The sequence below is a fragment of the Sus scrofa genome, chromosome 15 (genome assembly GCF_054392235.1).
Source record: "Sus scrofa isolate SSC_HxYL_T2T_F1_AM1 chromosome 15, Sscrofa_HxYL_maternal_Yorkshire_Landrace_v2.0, whole genome shotgun sequence".
Lineage (NCBI taxonomy): Eukaryota > Metazoa > Chordata > Mammalia > Artiodactyla > Suidae > Sus > Sus scrofa.
The window spans coordinates 80,512,110-80,526,408 of NC_139397.1; the positions used below are offsets into that span (position 1 = coordinate 80,512,110).

General features: G+C 33.9%; 2 protein-coding genes and 1 long non-coding RNA gene across 3 annotated transcripts in view; 2 read left to right on the forward strand and 1 right to left on the reverse strand.

Annotated features, from left to right (window-relative positions):
• LOC146395936 (uncharacterized) overlaps window positions 1–14,299 on the forward strand; it is a 1,175,949-nt gene that overhangs the window by 882,415 nt on the left and 279,235 nt on the right. The window lies entirely within an intron of this gene.
• DAPL1 (death associated protein like 1) overlaps window positions 1–14,299 on the forward strand; it is a 933,549-nt gene that overhangs the window by 466,339 nt on the left and 452,911 nt on the right. The gene's annotated exons all lie outside the window — the stretch shown is intronic.
• BAZ2B (bromodomain adjacent to zinc finger domain 2B) overlaps window positions 1–14,299 on the reverse strand; it is a 394,559-nt gene that overhangs the window by 7,140 nt on the left and 373,120 nt on the right. Inside the window, 4 exon segments of the mRNA NM_001445102.1 lie at window positions 5,083–5,229; window positions 8,652–8,787; window positions 9,175–9,485; window positions 13,841–14,001. Of these exon segments, the coding sequence (NP_001432031.1) occupies window positions 5,083–5,229; window positions 8,652–8,787; window positions 9,175–9,485; window positions 13,841–14,001 (755 nt within the window).

The following is a 14,299-nucleotide window of genomic DNA, read 5'->3' on the forward strand; positions in this document are numbered from 1 at the left end:
CAGTCCAGCTGTAATTTAAAGTTGGCTGTATTCTTTTTTTTCGGCTGCTCCCACAGCATGTGGAAATGCTCCAGCCAGGGACTGAACCTAGCCCAGGTTCAGTCCCTGGCTGGACAGTGACAGATTCTTAGCCACAAGGGAACACTAGCTTCATGCTTGAAATGAATTTGGCTGAAAAACATTTCTTTGCAGTATTTCATATTAATTTCTTTAAGGATTTCATTATCTCTTCTAGCATTATTTTTGCTTGTTTTTTTTTCTTTTTTAGGGCTACTCCTGCAGCATAAGGAAGGAACAAAATTTCATGAAGAATAGGCCAAAATTTCTAGCCCCTATTTGAACTAAAATACCATTTGGGATATTTTCTTATGTAAATTAATACTCATAGTTAGAAGACATGTAATTTATATCCACAGATATAAAAGACTTCTGTCATGTTTCAAAAAGACAATGAAGCCTATTTCTTACATAAATGATGTTTATCAGCATACCTCATTAGCTCATGCACATACACATACTTTTAAAAGTAAGCTTTACACATTTACTATTACCTCATTACTTTGTTCTTGGACAGAGAAGCCCCCTTCCCCACCCTTTCTAGTCATTGGAGCCCAAATTAAAAAAGGAATTTCCATATGTCTTAAGCACAACCTATCAGGTTACATATCCAAGGGCCCATTTCTGTTATGTTTGTATATTTACATATTTGAAGTTGTGAACTGGTGGCTCACAGGCTGTAAACAGCCCACAGAATGTGTTGTTGTTTGGCTTATAATGCTTTTAAAAATTCTGAATTTGTTGACAACACTTAACATTTGGGGGGACATGCATAAAAATCCATAATCTTAAAATACCGGTAGATCCTGGAACACTGGGAGTACATGTCTACATGACAGTAATTGGTTGGAGTTGAGTAATGACTGTCACATTGAAATGGGGGCATGACTTGGCTTTCCCTTTTGCTTACAGTCCCAACTCTTTGTGTTACTTGGCTTTTGCAGGCACTATAATTTAAAATTTCAGGAGCTCCTGTCGTGGCTCAGCAGTTAACGAACCTGACTAGCATCCATGAGGACATGGGGTTCGATCCCCGGCCTTGCTTACTTGGTTAAAGATCTGATGTTGCTGTGAGCTGTGGTGTAGGTTGCAGACACAGCTTGGATCCTGCATTGCTGTGGCTCTGGCATAGGCTGGCGCCTACAGCTCTGATTGGACTCCTAGCCTGGAAAGCTTCATATGCCAAGGGTGCCATCCACCCCCCAAAGATAAAATTTCATGTGTGTGTGTTGTCTGTATGTGTGTGTATATGGGTATGTATAAATATGTATGTATATATACAAGTCTTTTATATTTTGTGATCCTGTGAGAGAGATAATATGTATATTTAATATCTATAGTGTATGTATATATTGGCATGCTCACATACATACACATAGTATAAACACTTAGTCACAATGATGTATGTAGAAATAGCCATTTGAGAGCCAGATGTATAGTATAAATATGTTTAGAAAACTGAATTACTGGAAAGATATTTTTAAAACCTCAACTTTAAAAATCTTTATATATCAAAATCAAATGTTTACAATATTTTTTATTGCCAAGAAACATCTAATCCACCACTGCTAAAAAACAACTAAAACTAAAAAAACAGAAGCTTAGAAAGCTGCATTGACATAGAAGGGCTCCAGTAAGATCACAGATCTTATATCTTCTAGTCTACTCCTTAAATAATAGCCAGAATTCTAATTTAAGCAAATGTACAGAAAAAAACTTCCTGGAATTCCTGTTGTGACTCAGGGGTAATGAATCTGACTAGTATCCATGAAAATGTATGTTTGATCCCTGGCCTCATTCAGTGGGTTAAGGATCTGGCGTGGCTGTGGCTGTGGCTGTGGCAGAGGCTGACAGGTGCAGCTCCAATTCACCCCCTAGCCTGGGTATATATATCCATATGCCACAGATATAGCCTTTAAAAAAAAGAAAAAGAAAAAAGAAAAAACTTCATAGAGTCTATCAGATGATACCCTCAAGATTTAAAACATTGATTTGTTAGTAATTCATAAAGTAAGAGAGAAACTTTCTATGACTTGGCAGTTATAAAGCTAAAAGATAATTTATGTACAACCAGTGAAGATTATTAAACTATATTTAACTCTGTATGACAAAAATGATCAAGTATGATGCCATATGAGACCTCTTCTATTCTGTAAAATATAGTCTAATAAAATAAAGTATTAATATAAATATATCACAGCTTTAAAATTATATGTAAAAAACTTAACACATGACCATTTGATCTTTACAAATTCCTGCAAAGCAGATACTATTCCATTTTAAAGGCATAACCCTGAAGCTAAGAAAGCACTCCAATGTTTATAGATTTAGGAGCTGAGAAAAACCAGCAAAGGAGACTAAAAAGGAAAGGCAGGAAGAAAACCAGGTGAGTACAGTATCCTAAAAGCCAAGTGAAAACAGGATTTCGAGGAGGAGGGAATATTCCACTCTATCAAATATAAGTGATAGGTTAGACATGATCTAACATGATTACTGGACTGAACAGCATGGAAGTCATTTGTGGGCACAATAAGAGCAATTCTGGAGAAGCTGTGCAGGTGAAAATATGACTGGAATGAGTTTAAGAGTGAACTGGTGGAGAGAAATCAGAGGGAAACAGAAAACTTTCCAGTTTTTCTGTAAAGGGAAGGGGAGAAGTAAGGGAAGTGGATCAAGGAAAGAGTGAAGCCAAAAGAGGGTTTCTTTTTAGTTTTCATATGACAGCATGTATCTCGTAATAGTAGGGTGTAGTAGGCTGCTAAGAAAGAACCTGGTGGAGATGGAGAAATTGATGATCCAGGAGACAGAACTACTGAAGCCATCCTCCTAAGGGAATGAGAGGGAATAGGATCTGAAGCACAAGTGGGGTAACTGGCTTAGTTAGGGGCACAAGCAGGTCATGGTAGCAGGACAGAAGCGTTACGTAGTGTTATGTGAGCCCAGGTATAGGAAGGAGAATAGATGAGGTGGTGGATTCTTGTGATGTTTTCTTCTGATGGCTTCTGTTTTCTCAGTGAAATGGGAGTAAGGTCCTCAGCTGAGAATGAGGACGGAGGAGACAGTGAAGCATGAGGCACCATTAAAGGCCCTCTTAGCCTTGAATTTAAAGGGCTGGGTGTTTTCTCCTGCCACATTCAGATTCAAAGATATACAGGCTGAAGAAGTGGGAGAATTGGAATAAGCAGAATGATGGCTTTCCCAAGTGAGAGAGAGGCAAAAGAGCTAAGGGTGGACACAGTGATTATAGGAGGAGAGAAAGGAAATGAATGGGGACAGGGACAGTGAAAAGGTCTTCAGATAAATGAAATGAAGGTCTTGGTGAGATAAAGAATTACTAGAGTTGGGTAGTTAGAAGGAGTGAACGGGAAAGGGAGGCAATGAATAGATGGATGTTGGAAAATGAGTTTATGAAGAGGTGGTAATTACTGGTAATGGCTAGGTCAAGATATTAAACATGGAAGAGAGTGTCTGAGGTAGGAAAAACCTAACAAAGAGTCTGGCCCTCAATCCATTCTGACCCTTTCACATTTGTAACTTCTTAGTTTATAACTCTAAAACCCATTTCTTCCTACTTTATCATATTGCTTCTCTTTAATCAATTGGTATGACTGTCAAGTGACTTAAAATACATGTGCTTATTACCATATGACCTAGCACTCTACTCCTAGGTACATTGCCAAAAAAACTGAAAACATGTATTCATACAAACACTTGTGTATGACTGTTCCCAGCAGCATTATTCATAAAAGCCCCAATGTAGAAACAACTAAACAAACAAAATGTAGTCTGTCCATATAAAGGACTACTGTTTGACTTGTAAGACAAAGTGCAAGAAAATAGATGAACCTTGAAAATATTGTGCTAAGTAAAAAGGCTACATAGTATATTATTTCATTTATATGTACTGACCAGAATAGGCAAATCCATAGAGACAGAAAGTGGATTACTGGTTGCCAAAGGCTGAGAGGAGAAGGAGAATGGGGAGTGAATGCAAATAGGTAACAAGGATACTTCTTTGGGGACATGAAGATGTTCTGGAATTTGAGAGTCATAATGGCTGTACAACTTTGGGAATATATTAAAGACCACTGAATTATATACTTTAAAAAGAATTTTATGGTATACGAATTATATCTTTAAAAATCCACATAAAACTCTTTACTTTGATCTGGCATCATCAAAAAGTCTATAAATAATAAGTGCTGGAGAGGGTGTGGAGAAAAGGAAACCCTACAATACAATACAATACAATAAAATTGGTGCAGCCACTATGGAAAACAGTATGAGGATTCCTTTAAAAACTAAAAATAGAGCTACTGTATGATCCAGCGATCCCATTCCCAGGTACATACCCAGAAAAGATGAAAAATCTTAAATTGAAAACATATATGCACGCCAGTGTTTATAGCAGCATTATTTATAATAGCCAAGACCTGGGAACAATCCAAGTGCCCATCAACAGACAATTAGTTAAGAAGATGTGATATAGATATACATATATACATAAACATATATATACACACATATATATGTATGTATATTTATCCCCATACACAATAAAATATTACTCAGCAAAAAGAATGAAATATTATTTGTAGCAACATGAGTGGATCTAGAGATTAACATACTAAATGAAGTCAAAGACCAATATCATATACTATTGACATACATTATATGTCACGTGTGGAATCTAAGAAATAATACAAATGAATCTATATACAAAACAGAAACAGACTCATAGACACAGAAAACAAATTTATGGCTACCAAAGGGGAAAGCAGGAGGAGGGAAGGATAAAATAGAAGCATGGGATTAACAGATACAAACTACTATACATAAAATAGATAAGCAAGAAGGATTTATTATATAGCACAGGGAAGAATATTCAAGATCTTATAATAACCTATAATGCAAAATAATTTGAAAAAAAATATATAAATGAATCACTTTGCTGTATACCCAAACTAACACAATAATGGTAAATCAATTATACTTAAAGAAAACTCAGATCTAGATCAATCTTACCTTAGCAATGCAAGCTGGACAAAACCAGTCCCCGTCTGGTATAGTTGTAATCTTGGGTCTATGGCAGTATGTATGACAGCCTTTGTCACAGCCATCACAAAGGAGGAGCAGTTCTTCATTATCTCCCTTTCGACAGATCTGGCAGTACTATAATACATGAAAAAGCATTTAAAATTAACACTCTGCTCTGAATAATAGTTATTGGGATATTAAACACACTGTAATTCCTAATTTATATTAGTAATGAACATTCCGCTTGCTAACAAATATACAGTAGCCATACACATCTATGTATCTCTCGTTACACAGATATGGACCACATGACGGGGTGAGCAGTTCAGTTGGGGGTAAATGCACATTTCAGGTACACTGCAAAGAACAAAGCTAGAGGCTGAATGCCTGCACACACTTCGGAAGCATGTACACATTAACATATGAAATAATTAACATGACATTAGAGCACATAAAGCAATGAGTAGCTTTAATACATGGTGTTTTAATTTTTTAATGTATTTTATCTTTTGCTTATCTTAGCATCCTCATGATATCCTGAGAAAGAAATAAGTAAGAGTTAGAGTAATTTTTAAGATCAAAATTAGGAAACTTGTATTAGTATCAGAATTATAAATAATAATAATATGTTTCTGTATTTTTACTAAATTAAACATCTCTTATTTGTGATTCATTAGAAAATATGTCTAAACCAGGAAACTTTTAAGTCAACCCAAATCAATGTCACAAGTGTCGAAAATGGACCAAAATGATTTCTAAGGGGAAAAATTTGATACAATAAAGTATTTAGAGGTCACAATTTATTTTCTAGAACTAAAAATAAAGTGATTTCTTCTCTGTTGAAAAATGTCTAACACCATTAGGAACTGTAAAATCTGTAGAGAGAAGACTTTTTTCCCATGCACACATATTTTGTATAACAAGTTTTACAGGGAAAGAAGGAAAGAAGGAAAGGGAAAGAAGGAAGATTAGGCAGATAAAAACTTTCAAGATGGCTTTAAAAAATGCTAAGTACTAACATTATATTTTGACATTTAGTTTTTATTTCCAGTCACAGTTGGAAAATGTCCTGTAATTTATATTCAAAAAAATGAAAACATTACTAACATAATCTTGTACATAACTGTATTTCAATTAGAAAATAATTAAAACTTTTAAATTGTAAATCCTTTATACTAATTTTAAGTTATGTATTTATATACTCTTAAAAACAAAATAACAATTCTTCAAATGTGATTTGTTTAATTTTCAATAAAACATTAAATCTTAATCTGGGAAGTCTAAAATAGTCTTTCATAATTCAATATGTACACCAATGATAGTGTAAGAATCTTAGCAAAGTGGCAGATACATGCTATTTACCTTAACAAATATCTACCAACTATATGAAATATATATATATAATACTAAAATTGGCATATGTACTAAGGCAAAAGCGGCAGAGCTTAACATTGTAACAGTAAGTATTTGTTTTATGACCATCCCTAATAACCATATCACTAAATACCTTAATACCTTATTCCTCCAAATTTGACTTCCCTAAAATTTCTAACATAGAATATTCATTGAGAATAAAACTTAAAAATCAAATGCATGTACATTAAGTAAATTATCACTATTTTCTACAATAGCTAAAAATACTATAAAGTTTGTCATATCTCACATTTATGATTTTAAAATAAAATTATTTTCTGATACTTATTAAGAAAGGGTGACAGATATCAAGCTCATAACATTTTTGAAAAATTACAGCAATAGCTCACAATATGCTAGAGCAGATGTAGTAACATTTGGCTTTAACTTTACTACCACAGCAAAAAAATAGTGAATGTTGCCTATTGTTTAACATTAACAACAGTAGAAAGCACACTGTGGGCTGAGAATTATTTGGAGGCAAATTTGGGCAGCTCCTTCTTTCCTTGAAAGCTTGGTCTCTGGCAAAGAGGTTATAACTAAAGATATTGGCATTAACATTTTATTAGGACATATTATTTAGGATTATTATAGGTAATGTTATATTTCTAATTAAAGGTTATCAAGTGCTCATTAATCTTTGAAAAAGAGATTCTGCCTTCTTTTCAAAGTAATATTATAGAAAATAATGCACTATTAAAAGTTAAAAATGACAATTATGAGATGGGGTTAAATGGTGATAAATGTATATTAATTTATTCATAAAAAGGAATATGCAAAAAGCTGAAAGTAAATATACTACTACAAAGGCAGATTTTGGTACAAGTTTGGGTTTCTGTATATAGTTTATAACAAAACTGGCTACATTGCGACAAAACTGACTATTTTGGTGCAAATGAGAAAAATAACTGCATAAATTTCACTTTGATAGCAGAATTTAATCTTTTTTGATCATTATAGCCTAGATTTCACCAAATATACTTGTTTTAGATGACTTTAAAACTGGTTTTAATAATAATTTTTAGAAAACAGATTACTTTTATCTGGTAAAAAAGCTGCCAGATGACCTGAACAATGCCTTAAAACTTATGGCAAGTTCTTATCTATAGAAAGACCTAAATTTGAGCATATCGTGAAAACTGTTCCATTATTCCATGGACATTTTAGAGAGAGAAGTGAAAAAACCATAAAAGAAATTAAATTTATTCGTCTAGAATAAATAAAATCTTGAGTAATCTAAGCATAGAAGTAAAAAGGAAGGAAAGAACACTAATTTATTTAAAGATCACTTCTTTTTTGGGGGGAATACTTTTAAGAAAAGGAATCTTTACCCTTTCATGAAAACGAGTCTCAAATGTTTGAATTTCAAAACTAATCTGTACTTTACAAGCAACTGTTAGAGTAATTTATAAAAGTGTACACTATATATTTCTATATATGATATATAAGGCAAAAGGGACACATACATGATTTAAAATACATATCTCTCTGGAAAATGTATGAAATTCAGCCTTTATTTTGAACATATAGCATTTGTTGCCTAGTACAAAGTAGAGGCCACTACACAACAACTAACTGGGCTTGAACAAAGGAGGTGAAAAAAGTTTTATTTGTTAGAGGACAGATAAAAAGTTCTACTTTTCATGTCAACTATTTCCAAACACATGATATCAGTGCATAAAAGAAGAGCTCTCTGCTTATTTTTATTTACTTATATGAGTATTTTTAGTATTAAAAAATAAAATTAATAGAAATATAAAGACATTTTAGGAATAGAGTAAATGTATGCAGCAGGTAATGTTAGCAACTGGAATGTTTACAAGATTGAAAGGGCCTTCAAAATATTTAGATTAACAACTATTATGTTGACAGAACGTAGACAACAACTTCAGTAAGCGTTATAAAAAATACTCAAAGGAGAGAAAAACAAGATTTTAAAAAACAAAAGATAACACTTGATAGGTTCCTTCAAAAAGCTCAAAATAAGAGGAAGAAAGTATCAAACTATACAGTATTTAAGAATTAAATTCTCAAGTACAGCAAACATTATTTTGACAGTAAGTAATGTTTAAGAAAGATCTGGAGGTTGGAAAAAACAGAACAAAGTCAGTCAGTTATAGTATTTCTTAAATAAAAACACTTACAACTTTCATAATTGATTTTTCCCATGCTATTGATTTCTGTAACTGCTGAATGCACAGAGCTACCTGTGCAGCACTGCGAGCTTCTGATAATGCCCTTCTCCATACCCTGAGCCCTGGAGCAATATCCTCTTCAATTCTGCATTGAAATATAGAAAAATTAAGTAGGTCATGTCCACATTTATGGTTACTGAATGTGAAACAATCATCACACTGAAAGCCAAGCAATGACAAAAACATGTAACAGCCAATAAGTATAAGGTTTAAGCAACTAAATTTGATGTAGTGCACAGACTGTGGCTACGCGCCTCAAAGCTTAGTCACAACCAGGTAAATGTAAGATCACTTTGCAGGATTATCAACGCACATAACAAAAAAAAAAATGTTTTTACAAAGCACCATGCAAATAGCATGATCCATATGGATCACAGACATACAAGAAGATACATAGATAACAGGCAATAGAAAATAGGCTCCAATTAGCAAAGAAGCACAATAATTTTTCAAGTTAATCTCAATAACCTACCCGTCACCATCACCACTAATGGATGGTGCAGGAGCAGGGACAGTAACTGTGCCCACATTATCCAGTTTGATCTGAATGGTGGTACTTAAGGGGCTCTTCAGATACCTTCTTTCAATGTTCCGCTCCAAATCAGCCAGCCTGGTTACAGCTATATCTAGGGGGTTGTCACTCTTCCGTTCTAGTGCATGTGCACTGCTTTCTTCTTCGCCAGTAAATTCTCCATCATGCTCCTTGCACAATTTAGAAAATGACTTATGTTCAAAATATACCAAGTCCTCCCTTTCTGATGCAGGCTCTGGACACATCCAACCCTATATATCAAAAGAATAATGTTATTATGGTTCCCTCTTAAAATGCCTGCTGGGTGAATTGCCTTTACTTAAAATACAGCAGCAGACAAGAGCAGATCTCAAGGATCTTTCGTGAAAGTTTTACCTTGTATTTCCTAATGCTAGGTAGAAACAAGAACACACAAAATTAAAAGAAATTGTTGTGAGAAAAGTTTGAAGGAGAAAATTTAACAACTTTTGATATTATGAAAGGTATAATGAAAATCAGCAAAGTATTTTGAAAAACTTTAGACTAATGTTTATTCATTTCACAGGATCACCTAAATGGAAATCTCTTGGAGGCCTCTGAACTTAGCTCTTACTTTCCATTTCCATTCCTTCCACCACTCTTCCGTAATGGTCTTTGTACTCACCGTTTTTCCTTCAGCCTCAGCTCTGCTTGAGCTGTTATGTTTGACTGCAGAGCTTTTCTCTGTTCTCTTTACCTGGCTAACCCACCCATCCTGCAGCTCTCATGTTAAAATTTACTTCCTCACGGAATCCTTCCTGACCTCCTTTAGGAACTAAGTCTCCATATTATGAGCTCATAAAGGACCATATAATATTCCATAGCCTTGTGGTACTCACAATTCTATACCACTGTGATTATTTGATTAGCATCTTCTCTAAATTCCATGAGGGTGGGAACCACATCTGCTTTTACTCATTTTATCTCCAGCACAAGTGAAGACTAGTAGTAAACACTCCATATATTCATGATGACTGAATAAGTGAATGATCTTGTAACTCAGTTTGGTTATATTGATCTTCTACCTCAAAATTCTTCATCTCTACTATTTATAAAGCCCACAATTTTATCATGACACTCAACTACCTCAATCTACCTCTTTTTCTCTTGTTCCCATTCACACATCCTATGCTGCAGTCACATTCCATGACTTGTAACTCCACAAACATGTCCTAAGCTTCCAGATCCTGGTGCTCTCCTCATGCTATTCACTCTTCCTAGCATGCCATTCCTTGTCAGAAGCTGACCTGTCTTCTCAAATTCTGTCTCAACTTCTACATAAAATCTCCCTTGATCTCTCCCAGGTATCTACCAGAAGTTGTGTATTCTTTTTCTAAATTCATGCATGACTCTGTACTTCTCTAGGATCAGTTAATAGATTCCTCAGAGATGTACACATGTCTTATCTCCCTATTAGATGGAAATATTTCTGAGGGCAGAAACCACATATTGTCCAGTTTTGCGGTGCTGATGTGGAAATAGGTACCTACCTAGTAAATGTATATTAAATTAAGAGTTCTCTTGTGACACAGTGGGTTAAAGACCTGGTATTATTGCAGAGGCTGCTGTGTCATTGCTGTGGCACAGGTTTGATCCTTGGCCTGGGAACTTCCACATGTCGCAGGAGTGGCCAAAAAAAAGCATGTTAAATGAAAAAACAGAATGAATATTATCCTTTTTATTAAACCTCTTTATAGATAATTATTTCATCTTAATATACTGGGATCAATTCCTCTTCCTTAACTCAGTAGAACATTTATGTTGGGGAAGTAAGGATGAAATTATGAATAGTACACATAACTGCATTAGGTACAAGTCATGTCAAATGAACTTCATTCCCATATTTTAAAAGGGATACTAAATTGCTAAATCAAGGCAAAGTTATAAACATAGTGTATCTTGATCTCTGTAAGGCAACTGATAAGATAAAAAATCAAGACATTAGAGAAGTCTAGAAGGTTGAAAACTTATCCCAGAAAAATGGTGATTGACAGAGCTTGTGTCACCTCAGAAAAAAGTCCTCAGTGCCAATGTCCAAAGACTCTGTACTTGGTTTACCCTATTAATTCTTATGAGTAATTGGGTTGATTATTACTAAATCTGCAGATGATTTAAAATTAGGAAGGAAGTTTAATTATTCTGCATGACAGGACTGGATAAAAATAGTTCCATAGTCTGAAAAATGTGCTCAAATGAAATTAATAAAAAATAAAACAATGACAAATGTAAATCTTAGGTTTGATGTTTAAGGAACACCACATGTGACAGAACACACTTAAAAGCCCTTGGAAAGAGCCTCAGGGATTTTTTTTCATAGTGAATACTGAGCACAGTAATAATATGATGTGGATGTTAAAAAGCTAGTATAAATTCAAATAGCATTAATGGAAGAATAGTGCTGAATTAAGGAAAGTAAAAGTCCCATGCATGCCTTCAGACATCCCTCCCAATGTACAGTTATGGAGACAACATTTTAAGAAGGATATTGACACGGGTGTTTATTCAGAAGAGAACCATGTACCTGGAAACTATTTCATAAGACTAATGGATGAAGGAATTAATTAGCTTATACATGAAAAACTTAAAAAGAGACACAGGAGCTGTCTTTAGAGGAGCTGGAAGAGTTACTTGGCTTTTTGTATACTCTCAACAATAGAACTAGGACTAGAAACTTGCAGATTTCCTTACAAAATAATAAAGAATTTCCAAATTACAAGCAATATTAAAAACAGAAATGAATGCACCAAAGTAGTCCCACAGGCCACCTGCTTAATGTGTCTTCACAATGGCTAGTTCTCCACAATAAACATATAATTCTGTTTTCTTAAAAAATAATTAATTCTTCTATAGATGTTAAAATAATGTTCTGTGGTTATTTTCATCCTTTGTGCTTTTAGACTCTTCAAGAATAATATAATTAATTTCTTAGAATAATAGTGAGTAATTCAATAACACCTTAATAACAGGATGTTAAAACATTTCATTTAAAAAACAAATTCCACTTTTCTCAGATATTTAGAACACAGCCTAGGACATCTAAGCAGCCAGTAAGGTGATAAGGTTAAAGCACCAAAATATTTCTCCAGGAAAATGTTTCAGGCCCACACCCTGACTCTATACTTGATTTAAAAAGCTTGATGATATGCTTTCCCAGCCAATAGCCAATTAGGATTGGCAAATTAGATGGAGGAGGTTCGAGGAAAACTAATCAAATTTAAACCAGCAAGTAGTAGTAACTGACCATGAGAGAGACAAAGACAGACTATAGAGAGGAGATGCCGTCTTTAAAAAGCAAAGCACACTAGGATAGATCATTTATGTAGGGGCAAAACCTCTTCACATTTCCAGGGAATCATTATCTAATAATTGGTCTTCACACTGATGATCCTGCATCACCAAGATAATTCAAATCAAAATCATTATTCTCAATTTAGGAAGAATTTAAGTGTAATGCATAACATAAGCAATCCAACAAACATGTTAAAAAATTATGCCACTAAATGGAATAATTCTCATTTCTCTAGAAAATTAACTTCTGTAGAAGAGTTCATTTGTTGAAAATGCCAAATAAATGAGGCATTTTTATACTGTATTATAGTACTAAGAGGAAGATACATATAGTTTGCTAGCAAAATAGTTTCAACAAATGATACATTTTTGCTTTCCAAAGTTGGTAATCATGTGTCTGGCAAGAAGGGGATATTTTATTAGCTCTGGAAAATGGCATTTTTTGGAGAACCTGAAAAGTTTCCAAATGCCATAGGATAGACAGTATTATGGCATAAATTTCTCATTTTGAATAAAACATAAAATATCAAGTCAAATGACATTGGAGACTTCATTCTCTAAGTCTTTTCAGGTGTCTCACACTTATTCATCATCCGTCCATTTATTCTCAGAGACATTACCTTATTAGTAATTGAGAAGACCTTTATACCTCTCTTTACAAAACCAAACATTCTTGCACAAAGGTAAAGCTTTCCTTTTGCCTATCCACTGGAAGCCAGTTCTGATCCTGGTAATGCTTGTAACATAGCAATGCCAAGTAGATAAATAAATCAATTAAAAATTTACATATATATGGAGGGTATGTGTGAATATGTATATTTGGATATATCTATATTCTCCATTTTAAATTATACAGAGTGAAATTTTGACTTATGGCTTGGATCCAAGAAGCTTCCTGGTCCTATATGAAACAGTAGAGTAGAACACTGATAGAGCATTATATTTATCATGGATAAAACTGAAATTCTGCCTGTGGTAAAAAACTGTAAACTAGAAATTATACTTTTGAATATCACTAAGGAGGCAGCAAGATTTAGTAAATAAGAACACAGGCTCTGGAGTCAGACAGCTTGATTTGAAACCACCTTTAGTCACTTACTATAGGACTGCTGGCAGGTTACTTACTTTGAGCCTTGTTCCTTACCTGTAAGATGAGGGAAATTAATTCAGGATTGTTTTGAGAATTAAATAAGATAAAGTGAAAACATTTAGCGTAGTAACTGGCATATATCAGGCATACAACAAATAATAGTTACCTTCCATCATCCTAAAAACAGATTTCATTCCAAGTCAATTTTACCTTCACTTGCAAACTTGCTGATGCAACTCTCCTTTCTAGATCTTCTACCTGTTGAAGAATACTCAAATCCGTTTCCATTGCTTGATCTTCTACTGACCAGTTCTCTACAATATCTCGAGTTACCTGGTTTTCTTCATTTTCATTTAATTCAATAATAGCAACTATATTTAAAAAGAAATTAATATTAAAATCCACTTTATCCTTCAATGATTTCTTCCAGAAAGTGAATAATATTTCAAGAATAACACATACATGATTAACACCCACAAACACACACACACAAATGAACTTGTATATATTGTAGGCAGTGTACTCTTAAAAGTAGAAATATTCTTTCTAAGAAACAAAAGTAGAAATATTTTTTCAAGAAACAAAACAAAAAAATGTCTGCAAGTTGTGAGAAATTAGGAGTTAATACATATTTAAGAAATGTAAATAGTTACTGTTTGCTGAGCAAAA